Source organism: Rhineura floridana, chromosome 11 (assembly GCF_030035675.1).
Source record: "Rhineura floridana isolate rRhiFlo1 chromosome 11, rRhiFlo1.hap2, whole genome shotgun sequence".
Classification (NCBI taxonomy): Eukaryota; Metazoa; Chordata; class Lepidosauria; order Squamata; family Rhineuridae; genus Rhineura; species Rhineura floridana.
Genome location: NC_084490.1, coordinates 41,006,343 through 41,031,004, shown reverse-complemented (window position 1 = coordinate 41,031,004; position 24,662 = coordinate 41,006,343). Strand labels below are relative to the sequence as shown.

Genomic DNA, 24,662 nt, shown 5'->3' with positions numbered 1-24,662 from the left:
TCCTGATCATCACAGACAGCTGGGAGGAGGCAGACAGGGGTGAAAGTCAGGCTGGGGTCAGAATAAGCAGGAGACGATGCACCTGTTTTATTTATTTCATTATTGGATATAAAGCAGGGCCATTGACCTAACTGGAAAACTTAATTAGGGGGAACAGACTTTGCAGCATTAGAGGATTGTATAGGGCTCTCACTCTGTGCAGCTATCCCACTGCTGTGAACCACTTGAAAATAGACTAAGGGCCACATCAGCCTACGGGCTGCAAGTTACCCAACCCAGACTTAAAAGAACAATGCGAATCTCCAGGTTGCAAGCAACCCTAGGCAAATCCCAAAATTTTTAAGGAGTGCTCTCTTTCTGGAGCTGCTTCACTTTTCCAGCACTGAAATAAGTGCAGTATTTGTGCTGTCGTGGAAATTCAGTTCCCCTCATCATGACTATGTTGTTGTGCAAATGTTGTAGGCACACCACCAGGGTAATGTTAGTGCCATGGTGAGCGTAACAAGCATCAAGCTAGCACACACACACCCTTCCGAATGTCTGCACCATATCAAAAAAATGTTTGTTGTTGTTTTTACCTGTAGCAAATGAACATGCCTTCATGCAGCTCTTTAAAACATGTGGCACAAACCTTTTACTTACTTACTGAGTGACTGACTTAATGGCGTGTACACATCCCCTTTCTGCTAGTGTGCTTTAGTGGTTTGCAACTTGAAAACAATGGCTTACAATCAGAGAGGTGTGATGTAAGAAGAAAGAGGGGATGGGTAGGGAAGAGGAAAATAAGCACAAGTCAGTTACCAATTTGGACACAAGGTAACATACTTGTTATAGCAACGGTTATTTACAGAATTATACCCAACACCTTTGACAAAAATTTACACTCCCAGGGAACAAAATAGTAAGATAAAAGTACAATAAAAATACAAAATAATAAAATAAGGCAAAGTAAAATAGTAACAGTACCTTCAAATAATGGCCACTGAGGAATAGGGATGGGTGAATCTATCTATTTTGGTTTCTCTCAGTTTCTCATTTTTCCAATCTTCGCTTTTCCACATCAGTTTGTGATTTTTGTAAAAAAAGTCCTCACGAAAATTAAGCATTTCTCCCAATGTATATACATCCTTGTATGCAATTTTACCTAATATACACATTTTTGCAAAGCGATTTCCCCAAATATAATATATTTTTGTATACTATTTTCACGAATATATGTATTTTTATCTACACTTTACCCTAACATTTGTATTTTATACACATTGCTTCTCAGCTAGAGAAAGCCACTGCAAAATTCAGAGAAGTACAAATTTCAAAAGTGGAGGTTTTATTTCACATCTTGTTCACAAAGTGCAAATTAAGTGCATCTTTAAATGTGAACTGAGTTGAATATCTCCCCCACCTCTACTTAGGCGGCTAATTCTATGAGGGCAGGAGTCAAATAGCGGTTGACCCTCGGTAAGCTGATGAAGTCGTCCTTGCCTGTCTATTCAGCATTCATCCTGATTTGCTTGCCCAAAACGTATGCTGTGGCTAGACTATGACCAGTCTTAATTCAGCATTTGGTTTCATTAAGACTGAACCAGGTGGACAGCAATGGGGCCACCCGAGAGCACATCAAGGGCTGTAAAGGCCCTAAGCCCCAACAAAAAATAAACTATCTTGCTGCAAAGACCCCAACAAAAGTATTTTATGGAGAGCTGGGTGTGTGTGGAAGGGGAAGCATCTTTGAGAGGCATGGGAGTTTACAGGGAGTAGGTTTTTGCAAAGGCAAGAGTATTCATTCCCTCCCATACCCCCTTTTAAGCAACCCATTCTACATTTGTATCAATTTGCAAGAGGAATGTAGAGACCAGCTGCCCCAGCTAGTGAAATCACTGCATATGCTCCATCATCATGATCTTTATGACCAGACTTTACAAGGCCTCGTGCTTTCCTCTGGCTAAAACGACAGCAGTTGGCAACCTCACTCCATCCATCGTATTGTCTTGGTGCTGACATCAGTTTGGTCAGACCTCCTTACCCTCCTGGTTCCGGGCATAGGAGTCATAAGAGAGACTCTTTTCTGGATCTCGTTTGAAGAAAAGCAACCTTTTACATTGTTAAAAAATGTGCTTTACTTTGTTTATTTGAAAGTGGTTTTATCCTGCTCTACGGCAAAAAAAAAAAAAAAAAAAAAAGCTCTCCAAGTGACTTACATACAGTATATTAATGATAAGACAGTCCCTGATCCCAGGCTTATAATTTTTCTAAAAAATGACCCAAGAAGAAAAGGGATTGAGAGAGAGGAAAAAACTATTTCTTAGTTACAAAATTCTTGTTTTAATTGCTTGATGGTGCAATCATTCCTGATGTAGGATGAGCACCAATTAACTGTTAATGCACAAGCTGCAAGATATGCATATTCCTAGAATACACACACAGAGAGGCAGGCAGGCAGGCGCACATGCACACACCATCTATCGTTTGGATAGCATCACCTCTGTTTATCCTGTATTTTTTCACCTCTCATGCATATACTATGAATGCAAGCCAGCAAACCATAGGCACAGCATATATGCATTGTGGGGAGTCCTTTACGCTCATTAAACTCCTGCTCTCCTTCCTCCCTGTCTGTGCACACACATGGCAAATGAGGTGTGACATTTGGGCAAATGGGATGTTTGCGCACACCTCCCACATTTCCATCCAGCCCCGCACAGGGCCAGCCTTACCATTAGGTAATGTGAGGCAGCCACCTCAAGAAGCCAAGGCCGGGTGGAGGAGAATGAACAGTAGGGCTGACCCACGACATTTTGCTGCCTGAAGCAAAGGACAAAACGGCACCGCCACCCTACCCCATCTACCAAGGCTCACAAGGCTGGTAGCTGAATTTCCTCCAACAAGGGCACGGGAAACAGTGTCCTCCACTGCTTGTGAGGGCAGCAGGCTAGCTTAACAAGTGCAAGGCAGGCCATGTGGCACAAACAGCTCTGTTCTCCAAAGCCTCACCTAATACATGCCATGCTGATGCCAACACCAACAGGATAAAATTGGAAGGAGAAAAGCCCATGTTTATTTACCACCTTTAGCTCCTTAGAGAAAGATAGGATATATATGCAATAAATAAGTTGAAAGCTGCAGTCCATCATCCTCTGTGACATGGGTGGCTTATTGGTCTAGTCCAGGGGTGGGGAACCTTTGGCCTTCCAGAAGCTGCTGAGCTACAACTCTCATCAGGCCCAGCAAGCATGGCTAGTGGCTAGGGATTATTGATTTATTTATTTAAAATATTTCTATCCCACCCTTCTACCCTATAATAGGGCACTCAGGGTGGCTTACAAAAATAAAATCAAACATAGCATTACAGGAGTTGTAGCTCAGCAACACCTGGAGGCCCACACCTGGTCTAGACTTAAGGAGCAGGATTCTTGCTTTGGGATGCAAAAGGTCCCTGCTTCTGCTAGATTTTACCATTCTGTCTTGCCCTCTTGTTTCTGCAGCGTTAACATATTGCTTTTTAGTGTTGCATTCTAATACACAAGCCAATGTGGGAGCTTTTAACTAAGAATCAGTATAAAATATGCCAATTAAATTAATTAATATAGCAGCTACATGCTATATTATAGACCAGCTCACATTTAAGCTTCTCAGTGTTTAAGCTTCTCAGCATGATTAATCATTATCATTGCATGGAGGAATTTAGCCAGTGGAGACTAAATGTCAGTGGGGCAGTGAATCCACTCTGGGTTTTAGTGCAAACTTTCAGCACCTCGGACAACTCCTCAAAAGTTTTGACTCAAACCCAGAGAGGATGGTCTACAAAGATACAAGAATTGTGCTGAACGAGAATTTCGTCTCATAAGAAAGCTATGGATTGTAAGAAAAATGCTGGCATGTATGCCGCCACCCCCAATGTGGAATGAAATTTCTATACAAAGATTGGGTTTTGTAGACCAAATACACCTAATGTGTTTGATACAGAAAACATGGGCGTCCATCCTAAGATGGAATGAGATGGTAAGTACACAATCATCTAGAAGCTAAAGATGAAAATGCAGCTCTTCTTGCCCAAGAACAAAAGTGTTATGGCGCCATCTGGTGCCAAAAGAAGGGTAACTATCAAAGACAGCATGACTTCTTTCCTACTCATATTAACATACCGCTGTCCTACATTTCACAACATAAATGTTATGCTTTCCTGACAGCCCTTTAAATTAAGTGGTGTGCAGCATTCTCTCTTGCACAGCACTGTCAACTGGCATCGCTAGATTTACCGGCAGCATGCTTGGGGATAGGGATCCTGTTGCTTTCAGCTCTCAGTTTTGGAGGGAGTGGGCAAAAACACTCTTAATCACACTAATTGTCATTTGAAGTGCCTGGGAGGCATCCATAAAATTTGCTGTGGCCCTGCGGGCTGGAAATGTCTGTACGCTTGAGAAATGCTGCCATCCTGTGGACAGTTTGGAACTGGCTTCAGAGAGCAAGGGTTGTAAGTTAACATCCTCCTTAGAGTCAGTAGGGGAACAGAAGTGTACTGGATTTTTGAACTCAACAGCAGCAGCAGTTCCAAAAGACCAGCAGGATCCTTTTCTATCTTCTTCTCAAGCAGCCTACATCACAAGAGTCCAGGTACTAGAGTGTGGCTTAAGACCACTAGGTCCAGAGTCTAAAATTACCTTACCGCGCTACTGCTGCAGAAAGCCTAGGACAAAACCCAAATTCCTCCTAGACGATTGCAAGAGACCACATATCACAGGAGCACAATGCCACACAGAGAAAGATTTTATTGGCCATTTGTGGATCATCTCCCCTCCCACAACATGACCATTATCACCTCAAACTGAAAAAGGTGACAACAGTAGCACAGATCCTTCTGGCAAGTTAATTCCCCACCCCACCCCACCTTCATCGTCAGACATGGATACTGTCCACTGACTGCTCACCCCCTTTCTCACTGAAACAACCCCCCCAGAGCATCAATTCCAAACTGCTGATTCTTTTACCCAGTAAGTGAATGCAATACCCTCCAGCATCCATCAGGCTGCAGCAGGCAGTTTGGGGCTTCAACAGAAGGCAAAAGCAGAACGCAGAGAAGCCATGGTCAAATACTCAAAAGCAGCACGTCCAGAGAACAAGGTTTACTCAGAGCAAGTCGCATTCATTTTAAAAGGTAACTTACACATAAAACTGGACTGCAGCTGCACAGCTTGATCCTAATACACGTTTACTCAAAAGTCAGTTTTACTTGGTTAGACGAATAGGGCTTGCTCCTAAATAAAGATGCATCCAGTGGGGACTAGTGGCTCCAATGTCAGTGGGACACTGAATCTGCTCCTAGTTTTAGTTCAAACTTTCAGCACCTTGAACAGCTCCCCAAAAGTTTGGACTCAAGGAAAGTAGGGGTGCCAAGTACAAATATGCACAAATACCCAGGAGTCCTCAAGGAAGCCATGTGGGACAAAAGGGCATTTATTTAGGTGGATATCCTGCCTTTCCTCCAAGAAGCACAAAGCAGTCAACAAGATACCCTTCCCACAATTTTACCCTCCAAATAACCTTGGGAGGTAGGCCAGATCAAGAGACAGTGGCTTAGTTTCATAGCCGAGCTAACCCAGGGGCTATCGGCCAAAGGCTGATTAGAGGCAGGAGACCAACTCTGTCTGGAAGAACGCTCTGCTGGCTACCCCCTGCCCTAACCACTGTCCCATACTGCCTGAACAGAAGCTGGAGGTGAGCTTGAACAGACGCAGGCACTATGAGAACCATCCCTAGGGCTGGGAGATGGGAGAAAGACAAGGAAGAGAGGGAGGGCAGGGACAGAAAATCTTCCCCCTCGGATACCTTTGAACTCCAATTCCCATGAACCCCAGCCAGCACATCCAAGTCAGGGATAATGGGAGTTACAGTCCACAGGATCTCCACCCCTGAGGTAAAGGGTGGAATGCAGAGAGCAGAATCAGACCCTCCCAGCCCCAATCAGGGAAACAGGGAATGGCCTAGTAAGCCATGCAAGGCAAAGAGTGGAGAAATCACCTTGCTGACAAAGGTCTCTTAGTCATGCTTCCTGTGCCAAAATAGGCTTCCCTTCTGCCCTACAGTAGTGTAGTGTAGTGGCAAATTCAGAAGTGCAGAAGTGTTAGTCAGCCCCCTCCCATCTGTTTTTTGTTTTGTTTTGTTTTTGCTACTGGGCTGAGAATATGCCTTCTCCCACAACAACAGTTGTCCCCAGGAGCCAATCAGCATGCAAGGGGAGTGTGTTAGCTACTGAGAAGAGACTTCTCAGTGGCTGACTCACCTCCTTTCACTCTGGCTCCAATCAGCAAGAAAGGACAAGGAAGCACGTTGGAAGACTCTTCTCAGTGGCTACCACACTCCTCTTTCACGTGAATTGGCTTATAGGATGCTGGAGACATAGTGACCCTGCTGAGACCCTACTTCCAAAAAAGTACAGCATTTAAGACTCCTCCAAGACCCTGGATGACTACACCCCTGCTGCCCTATTCTCTGACCTAACCCACGAGCCCCTGGGAAAACCTAGGCATGAACCTCTGCCTGACCATGGTGTTCCTTGCAAAAAGATCCCCTTATCTCAGCCTCTGTTGCTCCACGCCTCCCCATTTCTCTCTTTAAGATGGTCTTCAGATGCCTACAGGACAAGAACAAAGGGGTTTGACCGTGGTTGCAGGTAAGGGTGGGGGAGAAATTCAGTTGGGTTCGTGTTTAAATGCATACTTCTCTAATTCACATTGCCCAGAACAACAGGTGAACCAAAAGGCAGCCATCCTTCAAAGTTCGCGCTTCTCTGAATTTTTGGGATGTGGTTCTCCAACAACAACAAAACTTGTACAAAAATACATATACGGGCAAAAATAAGATACAAAAAATGCATTGTATTTGGCAAAATTGCATATATTAGGAGACATGTGCACGACAATACTGGCGATTTTTGTGAGGACGTCCGCAAACTGAAGTGGAAGCATGATTAACTGAATTTAAGACTGGAAAATGAGAAACTGAAATTGGCAGATTCAGCCAACCTTGCTACAGCAAAGAGGGAAAAGCCTGGCTGTTTTTCCTCCACTGTCGGAGGCAGTACGCCTCTGCATGCCAGTTGCTCTGAACCACAAGCAGAGGAAGGGCTGTTGTGCTCAAATGCTGCTTTGAGGCTTCCCATAGGCATGTGGTTGGTCACTGCGAGGATAGGATGCTGAACTAGATGGGCCATTGGCCTAACCCAGCAGGGATTTTGTTATGGTTTGGTACGCTGTGATCTCCCTCTCTCCACTTTTAGCATAATCGGATAATCAAACAGGAGAGAACTGAACTGGGAAAATGGATCCAATGGAGTGAGTCAGGAACACAAGTAGCTGTCTTATACAGAGTCAGACCATTCATCCATCCAGCTCAGTATTGTCCACACTGACTGGCAGTGCCTCTCCAGGGTTTCCAACAGCAGTCATTTTCAGCCCTACCCTGGAGATTGAAACTGGGACGGTTTGGATGAAATGCATGTCCTGTACTACTGATGGGATTCCGTCCCCAATGCCAACAACCCAAACACATATGCAGTCTACCATTTTGCATCCCACACAATAACCCAGACCTAGTGATGATCTGAGGCACTGCAGGAGGTGGGGTGGGAAGGATGCTGAATGCCATACAAAAAGAAAAGTGTCTTCTATTTCTAGGGCAGTGAAGAAAAAAGGGCTTAGAAAAAAATATCTTCTGAAAAGTTACAGCTCAGCTCTGTGGCATGCAGCAAATAAGCAGTGGTGATGAGATGCATGCTCAAAAGCAAAGAGAAACAGGGAGAATTCCATGTGATTCAGCTCTCAAACAAAGTTAGGCATACTCGCAGCCCAGATTTTATGTTGCCAGAATAAATTACACTAATTAAACATCTGTATAGATCAGCTTAGTTTGGCTCATTTGTTTTACTTCCTAAACTGAGGGTTTCCAAATTACCATTATTGGTGAAGGCCAAGCAAAAGAAAGCATCTGATTGTTAATCTCTCTTATTAAAGGGGTGGGGAACTGGTAGCCCTCCAGAAGCTGTGGAATTCCAACTCCCATCAGCCCCAGAATGGCCAATAAGGAGGGATGATGCAAGTTGCATTTCAACAACATCTGCAGGATCACAAGTTCCCCATCCCTGCTTTTATCGGGCTTCAACAAGAAGCCATCTGGAGTGTAGCTCAGCACTGTCCACAGTCATACCAACCACACGCAGGCAGAAACAACATCCTGGTGACTTAGGCCTATGGTCCCCAAGACATCAAAGGCCACACATGCTTAATGTGCCATTCCAGATGTTTATGGCCTGTAAAAATAATAGTAATAATTCTGAGCACAGCTATATGAACAATATATATAGAAAAGGCTACTTGCATTGATAGCGTGTTCTCAAATGGCTTTTTTCATTGCTTGTGTGCATATTATATATATATATATATATATCTAGTAGTATATTATATATTCTATATCCACAGATTGGTATGAAACACAGAGCTATACAAAAAGATCATACGGTTACAAGAGACAGTGCTCCTATGTATTTACAATAATATAACTTTCCCATCTCATAATGCTTTTAGGGGTTAGACTTCAAGCATGAGCCATGAGTGGAGGAGATATGTGATGACTCATGTTTCTCAGGGGGCAAAAGTGCATTGGGAGAGGGCCAGCTTTGCCACTCCACAGGTGTGCTGCCCACTCCAGCCCCGCTCCCTGATTTACTGCTCCTGGCAGACTCCCTGTGGCAGCCTCGTCCCCATGAGAAACACAATCAGGAAGCTGCTGTCCCCAAAACGAGAGTGCCCAGAATCGCTGCTAAGCAGCGGTACAAACAGAAGCTAAGTGAATTAAGTGGTGCTCCAGACAAGCCTGACTCAATGGGGTGGGGCCGTCTGCTCTGAAAAACCTTGCAAGGTCTAAGCAATCGGAAGAGAGGGCCAGTTTAATTCACAACTGATCCGCACAGAGAGCAGAAGCCCAGCATCCAATCAGCTTGTTCGTCCAAGGTCGCCAGCGAACAGCGGGGGCTTCCCCAGAGCTTCTTGACAACAAGCAGGAACCCTACTAAAAGCCCAGATGGAACATATGGACTAGAAACCTGACTCCCTTCAGCCACCACCTTTGGCACATATTGGTAGCCAGATAAGGAGGGATGGGAGATAGCCCTTGGCCCTTAACATGTAAACAAAAAAAAGTCCTCTAACTTAATCACAGAGGAGAAACTATGCTGACCTGTGGGGTGGGGGGTGGCACAGGAGGGGCCAGCTGCACCAGTGGTGGGCATCTGGTAGTGTGAAAATTTGAATGATCAAGAGCATTCACAGCTGTGCTACAGAAGTGCCCCCAAACAAAAGCACAAACACAAAATCACATGTGTTATATTGGGCAGATTCCAAAATAAAAAGACAGAGGAGACAAGCTAAAGCCTGGGTGGAGTCTGCCACTAATAGCATTTCAATATTGCAGCACTCACATGTGTTCTCTTTAAAAACAAACAAACTGGCCCACCTATGGTGGAAGAAATAAGAAGGGAGTTCGCCTCTCCCTTCCTCGTGTGGCCTGGCCATTGAAGTTGGCAACCAAAAGCAACTAACGGAAGTTCTGACAAGAGAGGGTGAGCAACGGCAAGTGCTGCTATGGTTTCTTCAGCTTGCCTTCCTTCACCAATCGCTCGTTGAGCTGACAGAGCTGCCTCAAAAAGCCATCGTTGGGGCCAATCTCCCGCTTTTGCCGGACGGTGCTGACGGCAGACTTGACATCCATGTTCTGCCGGAGCATGAGGTAAGCGATGACCAGTGTCGGTGAGCGGCTGTACCCTTCGCGGCAGTGGACAAACACCCGGCCTGAGTGGCAAAGAAGAAGAAAACAGATCAATTCTTGTACTTAGGGTATGCAACAATTTGGGGGGCTCACGACAGCTTACGTACCAAATGTGTGTGCGATGGAGCCCTGATGCCAAGAGGCAAGGCGCTATCAAAGGAAAAGCAAATGGGGGGGGGATTTTGAAAGGATTACTGTCCCCCACCCACCATTCTTGTAGGGTATCATAAGAAGCTGTCTAACACCATTGGTCTATCTAGCTCAGTATTGTCTCCAGCGACTGGCAACAGCTCTCTAGGATTTCAGGCAGGAGATATTCCCAGCCCTACCGGGGATTGAACCTGGAACTTTCTGCATGCAAAGCCGATGCTCTTCCACTGAGCTACGGCCCTTCCTCCATGTTTACCAATGCTCAAATGACTTCCAAACACATTTGGAACTTTCTGGGGGAGATGGAGAAGAGACGGCAGGCCAATCTAGAGCAAAACAGTTGGCATGGGGGAACAATTAAAGATGACAAAATGTCCCAATGTAATCCTACCAGTCCCAACATTCACTGCTTCTGACTTTTTCCATATCAGAGGGCACAGATCCCAATCAACACCCCTCCCACCCTAGCGCCTCACTTATTATTATTTAGACAGGATTTAGTCGATCTAAATGGGGATATTTGTGAATGAGATGCTAAATCCAGGACACACATCTCTCTAAAGCGTAAGGATAAACTGAGATTGGGAGAGGATATTCCTATTACAAGGATGTGTTCATGTTAAATATATATATATATATTTATAAGCTGCTCAGGGTACTTATTGTAGATGAGTACAGAAATACTAAATATCAACCACAAATAACAGTAATTTAAATGCCCGAGGGAGCTCTCACTCTCTTACAGAGGCAAACTGGCTTTCTTTGTTCAGAAACAATCTTCCAGGTACAGAAAAAGGTTAAAGAGAACAGCTGGAGCTGCTTTCAGAGGAAAGTGACAGAAGGCACACGTGTGCTCCAAATCAACAAGTTAAACCATAAACAATTTTGCGACACCTTGAAGACCACAACACATTTATTAGGACATTTTTTTCATGGACTAAAGTTCACAAAAGCTTATGCCACAATACAGCCATTCCCAACCTGGTGCCCTCCAGATCTTGTTGGACTACAACTTTCATCATGTAGAACCTACCTGGACCCTGTATATTTGTCATCCAAGGCCCTTCTTCACGGACCACCTCCGAAGGGAGTGCAGAGGGTGACAACACAAGAACAGGCCTTTTCAGTGATGGCTCCCCGGGTGTGGAATGTTTTCCTAAGGGAGGTGTGTCTGGCACCATCATTATCAACTTTTAGGTGCCAGGCAAAGATGCTCCTGTTCACCCAGGCATTTGATTTTTCACTGGAATCATATGGCAGGATGATTCTCGAGCAGTTGTGGTGTTCATCTTTTAGAGGGGTGAGGCAGTTTTGTCCTTTCTATAATGTTGCAGGATGTGTACTTTTATTAAAGGAGGTTGCTTTATTCTTTAACAAAATGTATTGTTATTTCTAACTATGTAATATTTTTCTAAGCCGCCACACCATCGTGCAGCGCCACATGGCGGTACAATAGTAGAGCGGCAAGTGAGGCAAGGGCATGAGGGGAGCAAGGATGGCTGGCAGGGGGCAAGGGTGACCAAGCGAGAGGGACAGCTGGATGTAGGGTGAGTGAGGCAAGCGGGCAGCTGGGGGGTGGAGGGAGGGTGTGGAACGAGCAGGCAAGTAGCTGCAGTGGCTGGGGGGCACATGGTGGTGACAACAGCAGCCTGTGTGGGACGCAGGTAAATGGCCTAGGTGGGAAGGTAACCTAGGGGCGCTGTGCGGAGCTGCACAGTTGGCACCATTTATCAAGGAGGCAGGGCAGTGCCGGGCAGCAACGCAGTGCAGAAACAGACAAGGAGCATTAGCAAGCCCACGGTGGCTGGCACATGCCAACACCTAGAGTCACTGGGGGGAACTGTGAGGGAGTTGACGAGGGAAGTGGGGTGCCTGGAGGTGTGCTTGGAAGTGCTTGGGGGGTGCACTTCCGTGTGTTTCAGAGTCTGTGTGTGTGTTTGGCCGTGGATGGCTGGCGAGCAAAGTGAGCAGGGAGGGCAGAGCCCCCCTAGTAATCAAACATATTTGTACACTTTTTACAATTGTAAGTTTCTGCAACACATTTTATGTAGGAAGCAACAAATGAATGTAATAAATGCGATGAGTCATCCCTGACCAGAATCACTGACCGGGTCTGATGAGGGAAACATCTGAAGGGCATCAGCCCCCAAATGTCCAGGGGCAGTGAAACTACCATGAGAGACCCCTCTTACCATTTTAACATCCAAGAAAGTCTGTAAGTAAGGAGATGATCTTTCAGATATTTGGGTCCTAGGTTGTTTAAACGCTAATGTGAGCATCTTGAATTGGGCCTGGAAACGAACTGGCAACCCATGCCGCTGTTTTAAGACAGAGGGGTTCTAAATGGAACCCCAGTCAGTAACCTGGCTGCTGCATTTTGGACCAGTTGAAGTTTCCAAGTCATCTTCAAGAACAGGCCCCACATAGAGCGCACTGCAATAATCCAATCTGGAAGTTGCCAGAGCATGGTGTACAGTGGCTAAGGCTTCTCCGTCCAAAAGGGGCCATAGCTGGAAACAGGCACTCCTTTCTGCCGAGGCCACCTGAGCCTCCAGTGACAAAGCTGGATCCAGGACACATCAGCCTTGGCCATAGCCATTCTGACAGCCCCACCAGCCTCACCCTCGTGGTAGCAAGTGTAGCTTAATGCCTAAGAGAATAAGCTAGGAACCATAAGCCCCTAATTCGAATTTCCCTTAAACTCTCTAGGGGCATCTGAGGAAAAACACAAATTGCTCAACCTGAGCTTCCCATCACAGCATAGAAATAATACTACCGGACAACCCTATAGGGCTGTTGTTACCAAGACAATCTATGTGAATCACGTGGGAAAAGGCAATATAAAATGCTAAGTATTATATAATGATTATTGTTCAGGAGTGCCAGCAATCATCAGCCCACCACGTTTCTCAAAGCCTTCCTTCCTGACTCCTGGCTCCCCGCGTATGAAGCACATACACTGTACAAAACTGTGAAACATGCCAGGCGGTCGACCCCCAGAATGCAGATCATTTTGGTCTTCTGCCAGATCCTAGAGCAGGGCAGGGAATCCTGCAGTCCTCCAAATGTTGTTGAACTCCAACTCCCATTGGCCCCAGCTGGCATGGCCAATGGGAGCTGTAGCCCAACAACATCTGGATTCCCAATCCCCAACTTAGAGACAATCATGATATTCAGGGCCATCCCTTTCAATAGCATCATTGTGTTATTTACTACATTTTATATCCCGGCTTTTCCACCATGGAGATCATTGAAGTACATGTGGTTCTTCCCCTCCCCCTTTTCATCCTCACCAATCACAACCCTGAGAAGTGGATTAAGCAAAGAGATAGTAATTCCCTCAAGGTCACAGAGTGAGCTTCATGGCTGAGTGGTGTCTTTCTCCCCACCCCACCCCCACCCCAGCAATTTAACCACGAACAGTTCAGACTGGTGGCTCCGATGTCAGTGAATCCGCTCCAGGTTTTGGCTAAACTTTCCTTGAAAATTCAGGCTAAAACCCAGAGCGGATTCACTGCCCCGCTGACATCGGGGCCACCAGACTACATCCACCACTACTTCACACTGGATCATAGCTGGCAGCCTGAGGAGGAAGATCACCACCGGATCTCAGTCCAACCTTGGAACAGCTCCAGAAGTAAGGGAAGCGCCACTAAGTCGGCCAGAAACTGGAAACAATTGCAAGGGAGGGGCCACAGATCTTCCTCCATCCCCCCAGTTCCGACAGAAAATCGGAAACAGGTGCTTCGCCCAGGCTGTCAAGCTACAAGCAGAAGAAATGAAGAGCTGGACTTTTCACAGTTCTCTTTCCTTCCTCCCACCCCCCCAACTCAAACATAAAATGTGCAGAATCCACCAGCAAACTGACAGCGATCTACAGCAAGCAGACAAAAGCTGTACTCTTGGCAAGATTAATTGGGGATAATTTACATGTTTCTCCTGTTAACACTCCCACGCTACCATTGATTCCCACCCCCACTTCTCGTGTCCCTTAAACTCCCCCCTTTGCAAAACAATATATATATACTAGTCACAGAGATGAGCTGCGAAGGATCACAAAATCCAGAATAAAATAGGAGCAAGAGGCTGCCACGTCCAGACCAGCCTTCCCCAACCTGGTGCCCTCCTGCTGGTTTGGACTACAATTCCCACCGGCCCCAGCCAGCACAGCCTGAAGGGAGTTGTAGTGCAAAGAACACCAGCTTGGGGAAAAGCTGGTCTGGACTCTCCAGTCCACCCTCCTGTGCAATCAAGGCTACAAGGCAATCAGTGGTGGCTGATCTTCACTGGGACTGGTGGGGTGGAAGACAGAGAGCCCAACACTAGTGGAGCCAGAGCCAATGACAGGCAGAACCAACTAGTTTTGTCCCCATCCTCCTCCCTCCTGTGTGGTACGAGGGCAGCACTGAGGCTGAGGAGGAGGAAGCTGACAGGCAGTACCATTCCCTGGACTAGTTGTAAGGAAGAAGGCAGGCAAGGTGGGGGCTGGATGGAGGCAGACTGAGATTAGTAGGGCAGTGCCCCATTTGCCCTAAAGGATCACCATCCACTGGCTACAGCATGAGAGAAACAGCAGCCAAATGCCTTTGTAAGCAGAGGTCAAGGAACTGGCAAGGGAGGGCCAAACCAAGCTGGCTGAATGACGCTGGACAAGTCTGGCAAAATGGCACGGTCAGGTATGGGTCTGACCTATGGATCAACTTATTCTATAGGGGCTCCCAGTCAATCTGAATGTGAGAGATCCCTGAAGGGCAAGTTGACATTTGCTGCTTCCTTCAGTGCTGGAGGTGATCTTTCATAGAAGCTGTGGAGAAGGAGGGAGTACTTAATCTTTTCCCATAGCAGCCATTTCCCAACTCTGAATCTCCCTGAACTTACTTAGCCCCTCATTTGACCCCCCTTCCTCAAGGCCTCCAAGAATTCACCAAGCTTTGCATGCATACCTTCAAATCTATCTTTTAGCCATAAGGACTAGAAACTTTAAAATAAATAAAGGCAAGATTCTCAGAACACACAGCTCTGTTCCCTGTACCAAGTTCCTTGCTTGCACAGAATGGTAATCATCAGAAACAGTTTAAGCTGCAAAGAACTGCTCATTGCTGCACAATGACAGATTTGAGGATCTTTACCTGCTTCTTCATTTTAGATTTGAAAACCGGTTGTTTTGTCTCAGGTAAACACACAAGAATGTGCTGTGTGAGTTGCGTGCCTCAAGACCCAACAGCAACAAGGAGCAGAAGTTGAGGCCAGGGGCTGGAGAGTTTTGTCCCTGGCCATCACCTACTTCCAAACACCGACAAAGAATGAAGGCATCTCCCAAGAAACTAAACAAACAACAGGCAATACATTCACATAGCGGAGAAGCAGGTTCTTCAAGATGGGCGAGGAGCCTTACCATCTTTCTGTGCCAGTGCCTTATCAATAAAATCGGCTGCTTCCTCAAAGTAGCGGCTGAGGTTGAACTCCTGAGTGTCATTGGCCTTGATGCCATGGTACATGATGCCGGTGCCTTCATAGAACTCAGCGTTTGTGTTCACGTGCATGAAGGACTTGCCCTCTGCTGCATTCAGGACATGGGTGATACCCAGGCGTTGCAACCGCATGACATTTTTAGCTATGAACCTATAAAAAGAAAATTAAGTCACAAAGGGAAGAACAATTAAGGATGGAGGGCTACTCCAACGGCACGGCTGAGAGACCTGCAACTTTAGGTGCCTCCTCTCCTTGAACTCTGCCATTCCTGCTGGTCACTAGAGCAAACTGCAACTAAAAACTTGAACCCGAGTTTGGTTATTTCCTCCTCCCTCTCAATCCATTCTCCTTTGCTGTCATGTCCTTTTAGATTGTAAGCCTGACAGCAGAGAGTACCTCCTCTCCCCTTAAAGGTTCTATAAGGTGCCCTGGGGATTTTTTTTGCACTAAGGAGAAGGATTTTTAAACAAAATAAATAAATAAATAAATATGAACCCCCTTGCTCCTCCTGAAGGCATGCCAGACATTTCACCAGACGGTATTTTGTAAGGAGATATTTGAGTGCATTTGTAGGCAGGGGAACAGGAAGGTTGTTTCAGGGCCTGACTAATTGCTGAATCTGGGGTCAAGAACTGGGGTCTTCTTCTCCAGGCAAGAAGAGGTGGCCCTCATTCATTTCCACTGTGTATGCTTTGCTTTTGCTCTCCTCCCCATCATTTTGAGCAGGGCACCATTTTCTCCAATTGTGGCATAGGAACTGAAGAAGCTGCCTTACACCAAGTCCTCTCCAGCATTTGAGACGGGGGGGCGCTCCCAGCCCTACCTGGAGAGGATGGAGATTGAACCTGCAGCCTCCTGCATGCAAAGCAGATGTTCTACCACTAAGCTATGGCCCTCCCTCAAGGCATTGAGTGATCTTGTTCAGGCATAATGCTAAGTTAGAGACTGGGAACCCAAATTGTGCCCAGTCGCAGGGTTGAACCAGATGGAATTTGGATCCATTTGTCCTCCAGATTCCACGTCTCTGAAGTAAGGTGAACATGGCACCAATTGACGTTTTAAAAAAAGAAACAGCACCGGGAAGGGTGACTTAGCCTGTGCCTGCTTTTGAGACGGGCTCCTGCCTCAAAAGAAGCTTATTCAGATATATCAGTCAGTTTTTTTTTTTTTTTTGACTGATTAAACTTCTCCCGGGTAGGGAGAAACGAAGAGATTAACCTCAAAGCCTATTTTTGTTGGGACGACCAGATCTCATTAATTTATGGGACGAGGTCCAGCCGACGAAGGTGGGACGGATTTTCAACAGCAAGCTCTATCTGATAAAGCGAACGTTCATCTTATCTTCTAAGAGAGAACGCACTAACAGGCAAGCACCCTTCTTTCTATATTTTTCTTTTACTTGACTTAAATTGTTGCTGTTTAAAAGAGATTTGCCAGATTGATCGGTTTTTGACATCTCACTGGGGAGCCATAACTTCTCTCTGCTACTCACTAATTAATAGCTTATCTCTGTTTTTGTTGCAAAAAGCTGTCCTGGATTTGCATTCTAAAGATATACACAGAAGAGGGATTTCTATTCCAGATTTTTATTTTGAAGAATATTATATTGTCTGAGACTACTCTCTTTTTGGTCTATTTTATTTTGACGAATCTGTTTCCTGACGACCGCCATTAATTGTTTCGATCCTGGGAACTGCATTTTGTTTACTTAAGCATGGAGAGATAAGGCTGTCTGCTCTGTTTATACTGTGATGTCACCAAGTTTGGAGTATTAACCCAATTGTTGCTGAAATAAGAAGTGGTTTTCCTATATTTTTCTTTTAAAATGGCAATTAAGAAAGTGGCTGAGAATCTGGAAATAACTATGTTTCAGAAAATAATGGATGAGATTGAGATAACGAAACAAAACCTGCGACAGGGTTGTAAGGAGCTGAAAATTGAATTGAGTAAAATGAAGCAGGAGATTAAAGATATAGGGGTCCCTGTGAGAGAGGTGACCCTGGAAGGGGTCCCTGTGAGAGAGGAGACCCCGGAGATTGGAACAAACGTGGAACAGGAAAAAGATTTGGAGTCTATGGACTTTAGAAACAAAATCTATTGTTTGGAGACACAGGAGATTAAAGGGGTCCCTGTGAGAGAGGAGACCCTGGAGACTGGAACAGGGGTCCCTGTGAGAGAGGAGATCCCGGAGATTGGAACAAACGTGGAACAGGAACAAGATTTGGAGTCTATGGACTTTAGAAATAAAATCAATTGTTTGGAACTCAATGTTATCTCTGAAGAAATTAATGAAGATTCTAGAGATAAAGTTATCAATGGCATGGATAATCTTCTGGACTGGAATGATGTGATGGAGCCCAATATAGAGAAAATCTATGGAATTAACTGCAGCCATGTGACAATGGAAAAACTTTCAAGAGATGACCCAGTGTATTTTGAAAAAAAGAACAGAGATATGATTTTACAGCAGTATTTCAGCAACCTATTCAGAATGGATGGCAAGAAAATATTTGGGATAGAGGTAATTCCCATCAGACTCTTACTATATGACTATGGCTTTGACAGCAAGATTATTATGGAATACTGATAATGGAAGATTGGATACTGAAATTACTGGACTTAACAAGACTACTGAAGATGGAAGATGGAAAATGGAACTAATAGGGATAATAGAACAATGGCTACTGAAATTACTGAACCTAACAGATTCTGATGTGATGGATTAATTGAAATGTTTATTTTGACTATGGTTATGACAATAAGATTATCATAATTAGTAATGAGATGGATTAATCGATATGCTTATCTGGAAAAAAAAATTGATAGATATATTTCTTAAAGAATTGAAACCTCTCTTTGACTTTTTGTGGAAAGAATAAAGTAATGTTTATGAGATTTGATGATTAAGTAAGATAACTACTGGAGGAAAGTGATTTTATAATATGACTTAAGAGACAGGATTGTTATATATTATAGACTTATAACTGATTTGATCTTTGACAAATGGGAAGTCAATATTTTACTCTTTATTTTTTATTTTTGTTTTTTTTTCTTTTTTTCTTTTTGTTTAACTATTTTTGATTTTGTTTTTTGTCTTTGAATGTTTTATGATTTCGTCTTGTATGTTTTATGAAAATCTGAATAAAAATTATTGAAAAAAAAAAAAAAAAAAAAGAAACAGCACCAAAGCTATAACGATCGCATAGCACTTCAAATGTCAAGTCTCTTCCCTCTTGAAACTGCTGTATTGACAAGAGCAATTTGCTCTCAGAGTGATGAGGAAGCTTTATGTTCAGGAGCAACTTTTACATCAGGGGTGGGAAAGAGAAATAAAATGTGATGACCAGCAGAGTCTTGCAGGCACACACTATTCCACCCCTGACCCTCCAGCCACCGAGATGGATTTGGATGATGGCATCTCAGGTTAATAAGCTGATATACAAACTAGTGTTTTGTTCGCACACAGATCTCCTTGGCTACTATCTTTGGGCAAGCTACAATTAAACCAGGAAGCCTCTAATTTCCCTAATTTACCTCTAATTTAGTTTCCTGTTTTGTCCAAACTAAGACTCTGCAGCAAGCAGCTTCAAAACAAGCCAAGATTTCTAACCAACTTCAAAGCATGGTTTAAGATGCTCGCTGGTTCTAAAACTGGTAGCCATAGTTTCCTGGTTCAAATGAAAACAAGACACTATGGTTAAACGGAAAACTCCCTCATGCTAAAGGGAGAAGGGGCTGGCTGTACAGGAAAAAAGGCTCATTCATATTTTGACTTAAGCCAAAATATGATCATCTGGATGTGGTCACACTTTCCAGCAAATATCATGTGCATGCAGAAATAGGAATGGTTGTCAGAGTAGTGCCTACATGTGATAAGAGATGGGGACTGTAAGAATTTCAAGGGGTTTTTTTTTGGGGGGGGGAGAACTCTCTGTGTGTGACTGATAGAGGTTTGGGTCCAACACATCAGTTGGCTAGAATCATGTCTTACCTACAGTACTGTTCATAAAGATTGGGAGAAAATGCAAGCATAAAAATAGACAGCTGGAACATAAACTACCATGAAATAGACAGCTGGAACCTTTTTTAAAAGATGTTTTGTTTAAATGTATTTTAAAGTCTGCTTTTAAATATGTTTTAGAGTGTTTTTAGTGTTTTTGTTTGCCGCCCTGGACTTCTACTGGGAGGAAGGGGGGATATAAATTTAATAAATAAATAAATAATAAAAATACACCCTGTTGTCCAAAAAGTCATCCCTTATGGGACAGTTTTAAGGAGGTGCGCAAGATGTTTCTTTTTTATTGGCTCAAACTCAACTTTTCAAATATCACAACTGTCTGCCTGAACCACAGTTCACAACCCAAACCATGGCTCAAGTTTCCATAAGTACAGGCAAGCCAGTTTACAACACACTAACATTCCATGGGACTTACTCCCTTGCAGGCTAAGAACTGCAAATCCACAAGGGATTATTTGTTTAAAATATTTTATTCTGCCACTTTCAGTTTGACAATTTCCAAGTCAACTCACATCTAACATTTACACACAAAAACAAAGAGTACAACACAAAAATATAAATACAATTAAAGACAGTGAACTAGAGCAAATCAGCAGAAGAAAAACCAGTAACTGCTCAATTCTCTTTGCTCAAAAAGTCCTGCTGAGTTCAATGAAACCTACCCCCAGAAGTATGCACAGAACTGCAGCCTAACAATGCAATTAACAATAGATTCCTATGTGTACTTATCCCAGAGTAATCCTCACTAAATACAGTGGGCTTTATTTCTAAGTAAACGTGCCTAGCATTGGTAAATAAAAGTCCTTCTCATGATGCTGGAATGTTGTGAAAGATGTGGTGCCAAGCAAGCCTCTCTGGGGAGAACATTCCACAACCCAAAAAAAGCTCTTTCCTCAGTCACCATCACCTGCTAGCCTCTGAAGGAGGATGACTTTGGCACAAGGACAGGTTCTTGTGAGGACTTGACTCCTAGCAGTAGAACACTGTACAGTTAAATACTCCAGCACCATGAATTGTACTTTCCTGCTTTCTTTTCCCCCATCTGCTAGGCCAGGTGTACCCAGCATGGTGATCTCCAGATGTTGCTCGACTCCAGCTTGCATCAGTCCTAGCCCGCATGGCCAATGGTCAGGAATGATAGATGTTGTCCAGCAATGTCTGGAGAGCACCTACGTCGATGATCCCTGTTCTAGGTACTCCTCCTGATACATCTCCAGAGGCAGAGCAACAGCTATAACTGTGATGTGTCAATTCAGGGACACTACCTTAACGGTAGCCCTCTTCAGGCATTATCCATACAGCTCTGGACAATATCTAAGTGGATCACGCCAAGAAGTTCCTTCTCCTGCCACTGTTGTGTTGAGGGCATATACCTGAAGGGAACCTTTGCGCATACAGCTTCCGTGTGATCTGGAACCCTACGCTACTGGGGTTCCAGATCACACAGAAGCCTACCTTGGCGAAGGCTCCCTTGCTGGTTTTAGAAGCTTGCTTTGTTTGGGCCAGTGCTGGGGGGGGGAGACGAATCAGCACAGCACCACTCAAGTGGCCTCGGGAATTGTTAAGTTTAATGCCTGAAGAGGGTTAATGGTTTTAACTGAGCCACTGCCCTGTTCTAAAAGCCTTGACCGACAAAAACCCATAGAAACTAACACAGCCCTTTATGCTGAAACCAGCAGCTCTGGAGAAGGGCAGGAGAGAGAGAGACAGACCTTTCCTGCTGTCATCTCCAAGGAGAGCCATGGACTCTTGCCTGCTCTAAATGTGGAGCTTGCCCCAGGAAGCCTTGTAATATTACTCCAGCCCCCAGATCAGTGTTACCCTCTGCAGAATATTATGCTAGCACAGAGAGACTGACCGTTCCCAGTCAGAGAAATAATGGAAACATCTTAGTATGAGCCTGTTTAAGAAACAGAAGATTTGCCATAGAGCAGTAATTCACAAATTCACCTCTGTCATGTCTATTTTAACAAGAGAATATATTCCCTGGCCAATACTTATATGAATACAAGTCAAGGTAGCCTATGAATTAAATAAATCTATTACATACATATAACTCTTTTTTTTTTAAGGTACAGTCCAGTGGCTAATAGATTCATCTCCACAAGCAATGACATTCACAGACTGGGTATCTGTAGATATATACATCAATTAAAATGAAATAACATGGGCAGTTGCATGAAACAAATATTTTCCAAGCCACTATCTGTAGCCCGATGAGTTTTGACTGATCACTCATCTTCAGTAGCAGAGAAAGAATACAGAACACCAGCCTGAGCATGAATGCAGAAAGTATAATCATATTTATGATTGGCTGCAACTAAAAAAAAATCTTTCAAAATTGAAAGATGTAGACCTTTTAGTCTTCAAACAGGCAGCAATGGGCACTCCACCACCCCAGCAAGCTTCTTTTCATATGACAGTATGAAAGAACAATCCTTGTGTGTGTAAAGGGGTGGGGGGTGTTTTGTATTTTATATCTGCATGGTGTCTAGTTTGGGCCCTTAAGCTTTCGGCATCTTGGACAGCTCCTGGAAAGTTCAGACTAAAACCCAGAGCGGATTCCCTGCCCCACTGACATCAGAGCCACCAGTCTCCACTGCTCTTAAGAGGCCACAATAGGGGATGGCAGCCTTCAGGCTTGTCAGATCCACTTTGATTTTTACCTGAACCCCAAAATCTACTAGCCAGAGCCAGGTGCAAAAGACATTCAACTTTGAATTAAAAGCAAAAACAAAAATGGCACCTCTGAGCACATTCTAAGGCCCCATCTGCACTATATATTTAAAGCGGTATCATACCACTTTAAATAGTCATGGCTTTCCCCCAAAGCATCCTATGAACTATAGTTTGTTAAGGATGCTGAGAGTTGTTAGGAGACCCCGTCTTCCCCACACAGAGCTCCAATTCCCAGAGTTTCCTGGGAAGTGGGATGGATTGTTAAACCACTCTAGGAATTCCTAACAATTCTCAGCACCCTTAACAAGCTACAGCTCCCAAGATTCTTTGGGGAAAGCAACAACTGTTTAAAATGGTATAATACTGCTTTGAATGTATAGTCCAGATGGGGCCTCAGCCTAGGTATGAGTTTTCAGTACAAGAACCGGTCAGAACTTTCACACAGAAGTCAACCCCTGGTTAGCTCTCTTCTTCTCAGCAGCCTCATTTTGGTAGGAAAAGTAATTTTGTTGTTTAACAGTGGCAACTGGGAAGCCAAACCCTTGTTGATCTACTGTTAATGACCCAGAGATCTATCTATAGATTCCTCCTCTATTTTTTGCCTAGCCCTAATCTACATTATACTACCCTGGTTCATTTGAACTTTGGCTTGCTGCTATTTCTGCTTACTGATATTTCCCCTTACTTTTGGGATTCAACTAAAAGCTTCCCACAGCTTGCAGGAAAGGAACCGTAACATGGCAACATATTGCCATGGCAATAGTTCTGAAGACTTCCTCCCCCACCCCTTCTCCTGTAACCGCTGTGCTGTCAAGCCTGAAATTTCCCCTGCCTCAACCCCCCACCCTCAGAACAAACCCTTTCCAACTTATCCAAGATTACTATGCAAGATGCCTGACGACACAGAGTGTGGAGCTCAAAGGAGGCTGGAGAAATTAATATGGGATAGGTCTGTCAAATGGCTAATAGTAATGTTGGACTCTCTGAACCTCCAGTTTTAGTGACAGTATACAACTGGTTGTATAACACTAAACCAGAGATGAAGAACCTGCATGCTGCTGGACTACAACTCCCATCATCCCTTACCACTGGCAATGCGGATCAGGGCAGATGATCCCCAACCTTGCAAAAACCGACAGCTATCTGAATTAGCTTTGGGCCCATGTGCTATCCACTCCCCTCTTCTCCTCAGATGCAGCAATGAAAAAGCAAGTGAAAGCAGCTACGTGCTGTTTTTCAACCAACCAAGGTTCATCCTTGCATCCGAACCAGGTCAAACTGCAGTCAGTTTTAACTATGGTTTATTCAAACAAGCCAAGATCATAAACCACACCTTGAAGTTGGCTTGTTCAGACAAGCCACAGTTAAAACTAACCACAGTCCATTACAATTTGGACAAAACAGCAAACTGCAGTTAGTTGAAAAGCAGGAAGCAAACGCTTCCCAACTCCTTAGAGGAAAAGAGGAAACCAGGTTTATGCATGTAACTCAAAGTATTGTTTAAACAGAAGGATGGGAAACCTGTGGCCCTCCAAATGTTGCTGGATTCCACTTCCCATCAGCCCCAACCAACACGTGAGAGCTACTCACCGAAATCAATAGAGAAAACCCCAAATTTAATTTAGCTGTGACTAGGCACTTCTCCCACCCCACCCCACCCAAAAGCAGAAAGAATAGGCAAAGAAAATAGTTCCTGCTTTTTCTTATTTAGTGTAAGACATTATTTTAAAACTTCTAATGCAAACTCCAGCAGAAATGTGGTCAATTTTCCATAATGCAGAATGGAAGGGGGTGTAAAGGTAAAGGTGTCCCTGCACTCGTAGTGCGAGTCGTTTCCGACTCTTAGGGTGATGTCTTGCGACGTTTACTAGGCAGACCATATATATGGGGTGGGATTGCCAGTTCCTTCCCCGGCCTTTCTTTATCCCCCAGCATATGCCGGGTACTCATTTTACCAGCCACAGATGGATGGAAGGCTGAGTGGACCTCGACCCCTTTTACCAGAGTTTCGACTTCCTCCTTCTGTTGGAATCAAACTCCGGCCATGAGCAGAGCTTCGGCTGCGTTACCGCCGCTTACCACTCTGCACCATGACAACCCTGCTGTGTAGCTTCACACTGAATACTGTAGTTCAAGCACGGAATGGTTTACTCCCCTGTTACAACAGCTCCACTGGCTGCCAATTTGTTTCCGGTCACAATTCAAAGTGCTGGTTTTGACCTACAAAGCCCTATACGGTTCAGGTCCAGGCTATTTGACAGATCGTATCTCCCTACATGAACCTGTCTGGGATTTGAGATCTTCAGGTGAGGCCCTTCTTGTGTTCCCCACACCTTCGCAAGCACATATGATGCAGACACGAGATAGGGCTTTTTCGGTGGCCGCCCCTAGGCTGTGGAACTCCCTTCCGAGTGAGGTGCGATCAGCTCCCTCCCTGCCGTCTTTCCGGCGACAAGTAAAGACTGTTTTATTTCAACGGGCATTTGGGATAGAGAACGACCAGGATTAAGTGTCATAGGTTTGGTGA

At 44.6% G+C, this 24,662-nt stretch overlaps 1 protein-coding gene across 1 annotated transcript in view; it reads right to left on the bottom strand.

The window, feature by feature from the left end:
- Positions 1–610: 610 nt before the first annotated feature.
- Positions 611–24,662, bottom strand: part of DUSP3 (dual specificity phosphatase 3) — a 32,664-nt gene continuing 8,612 nt past the window's right edge. Inside the window, exons 2-3 of the mRNA XM_061589492.1 lie at positions 15,362–15,588; positions 611–9,839 (exon numbers count right to left, since the gene is read on the bottom strand). Coding sequence (XP_061445476.1) covers positions 9,631–9,839; positions 15,362–15,588 — 436 coding nt within the window. The 3' untranslated portion in view covers positions 611–9,630. The remainder of the gene's footprint in view (positions 9,840–15,361; positions 15,589–24,662) is intronic.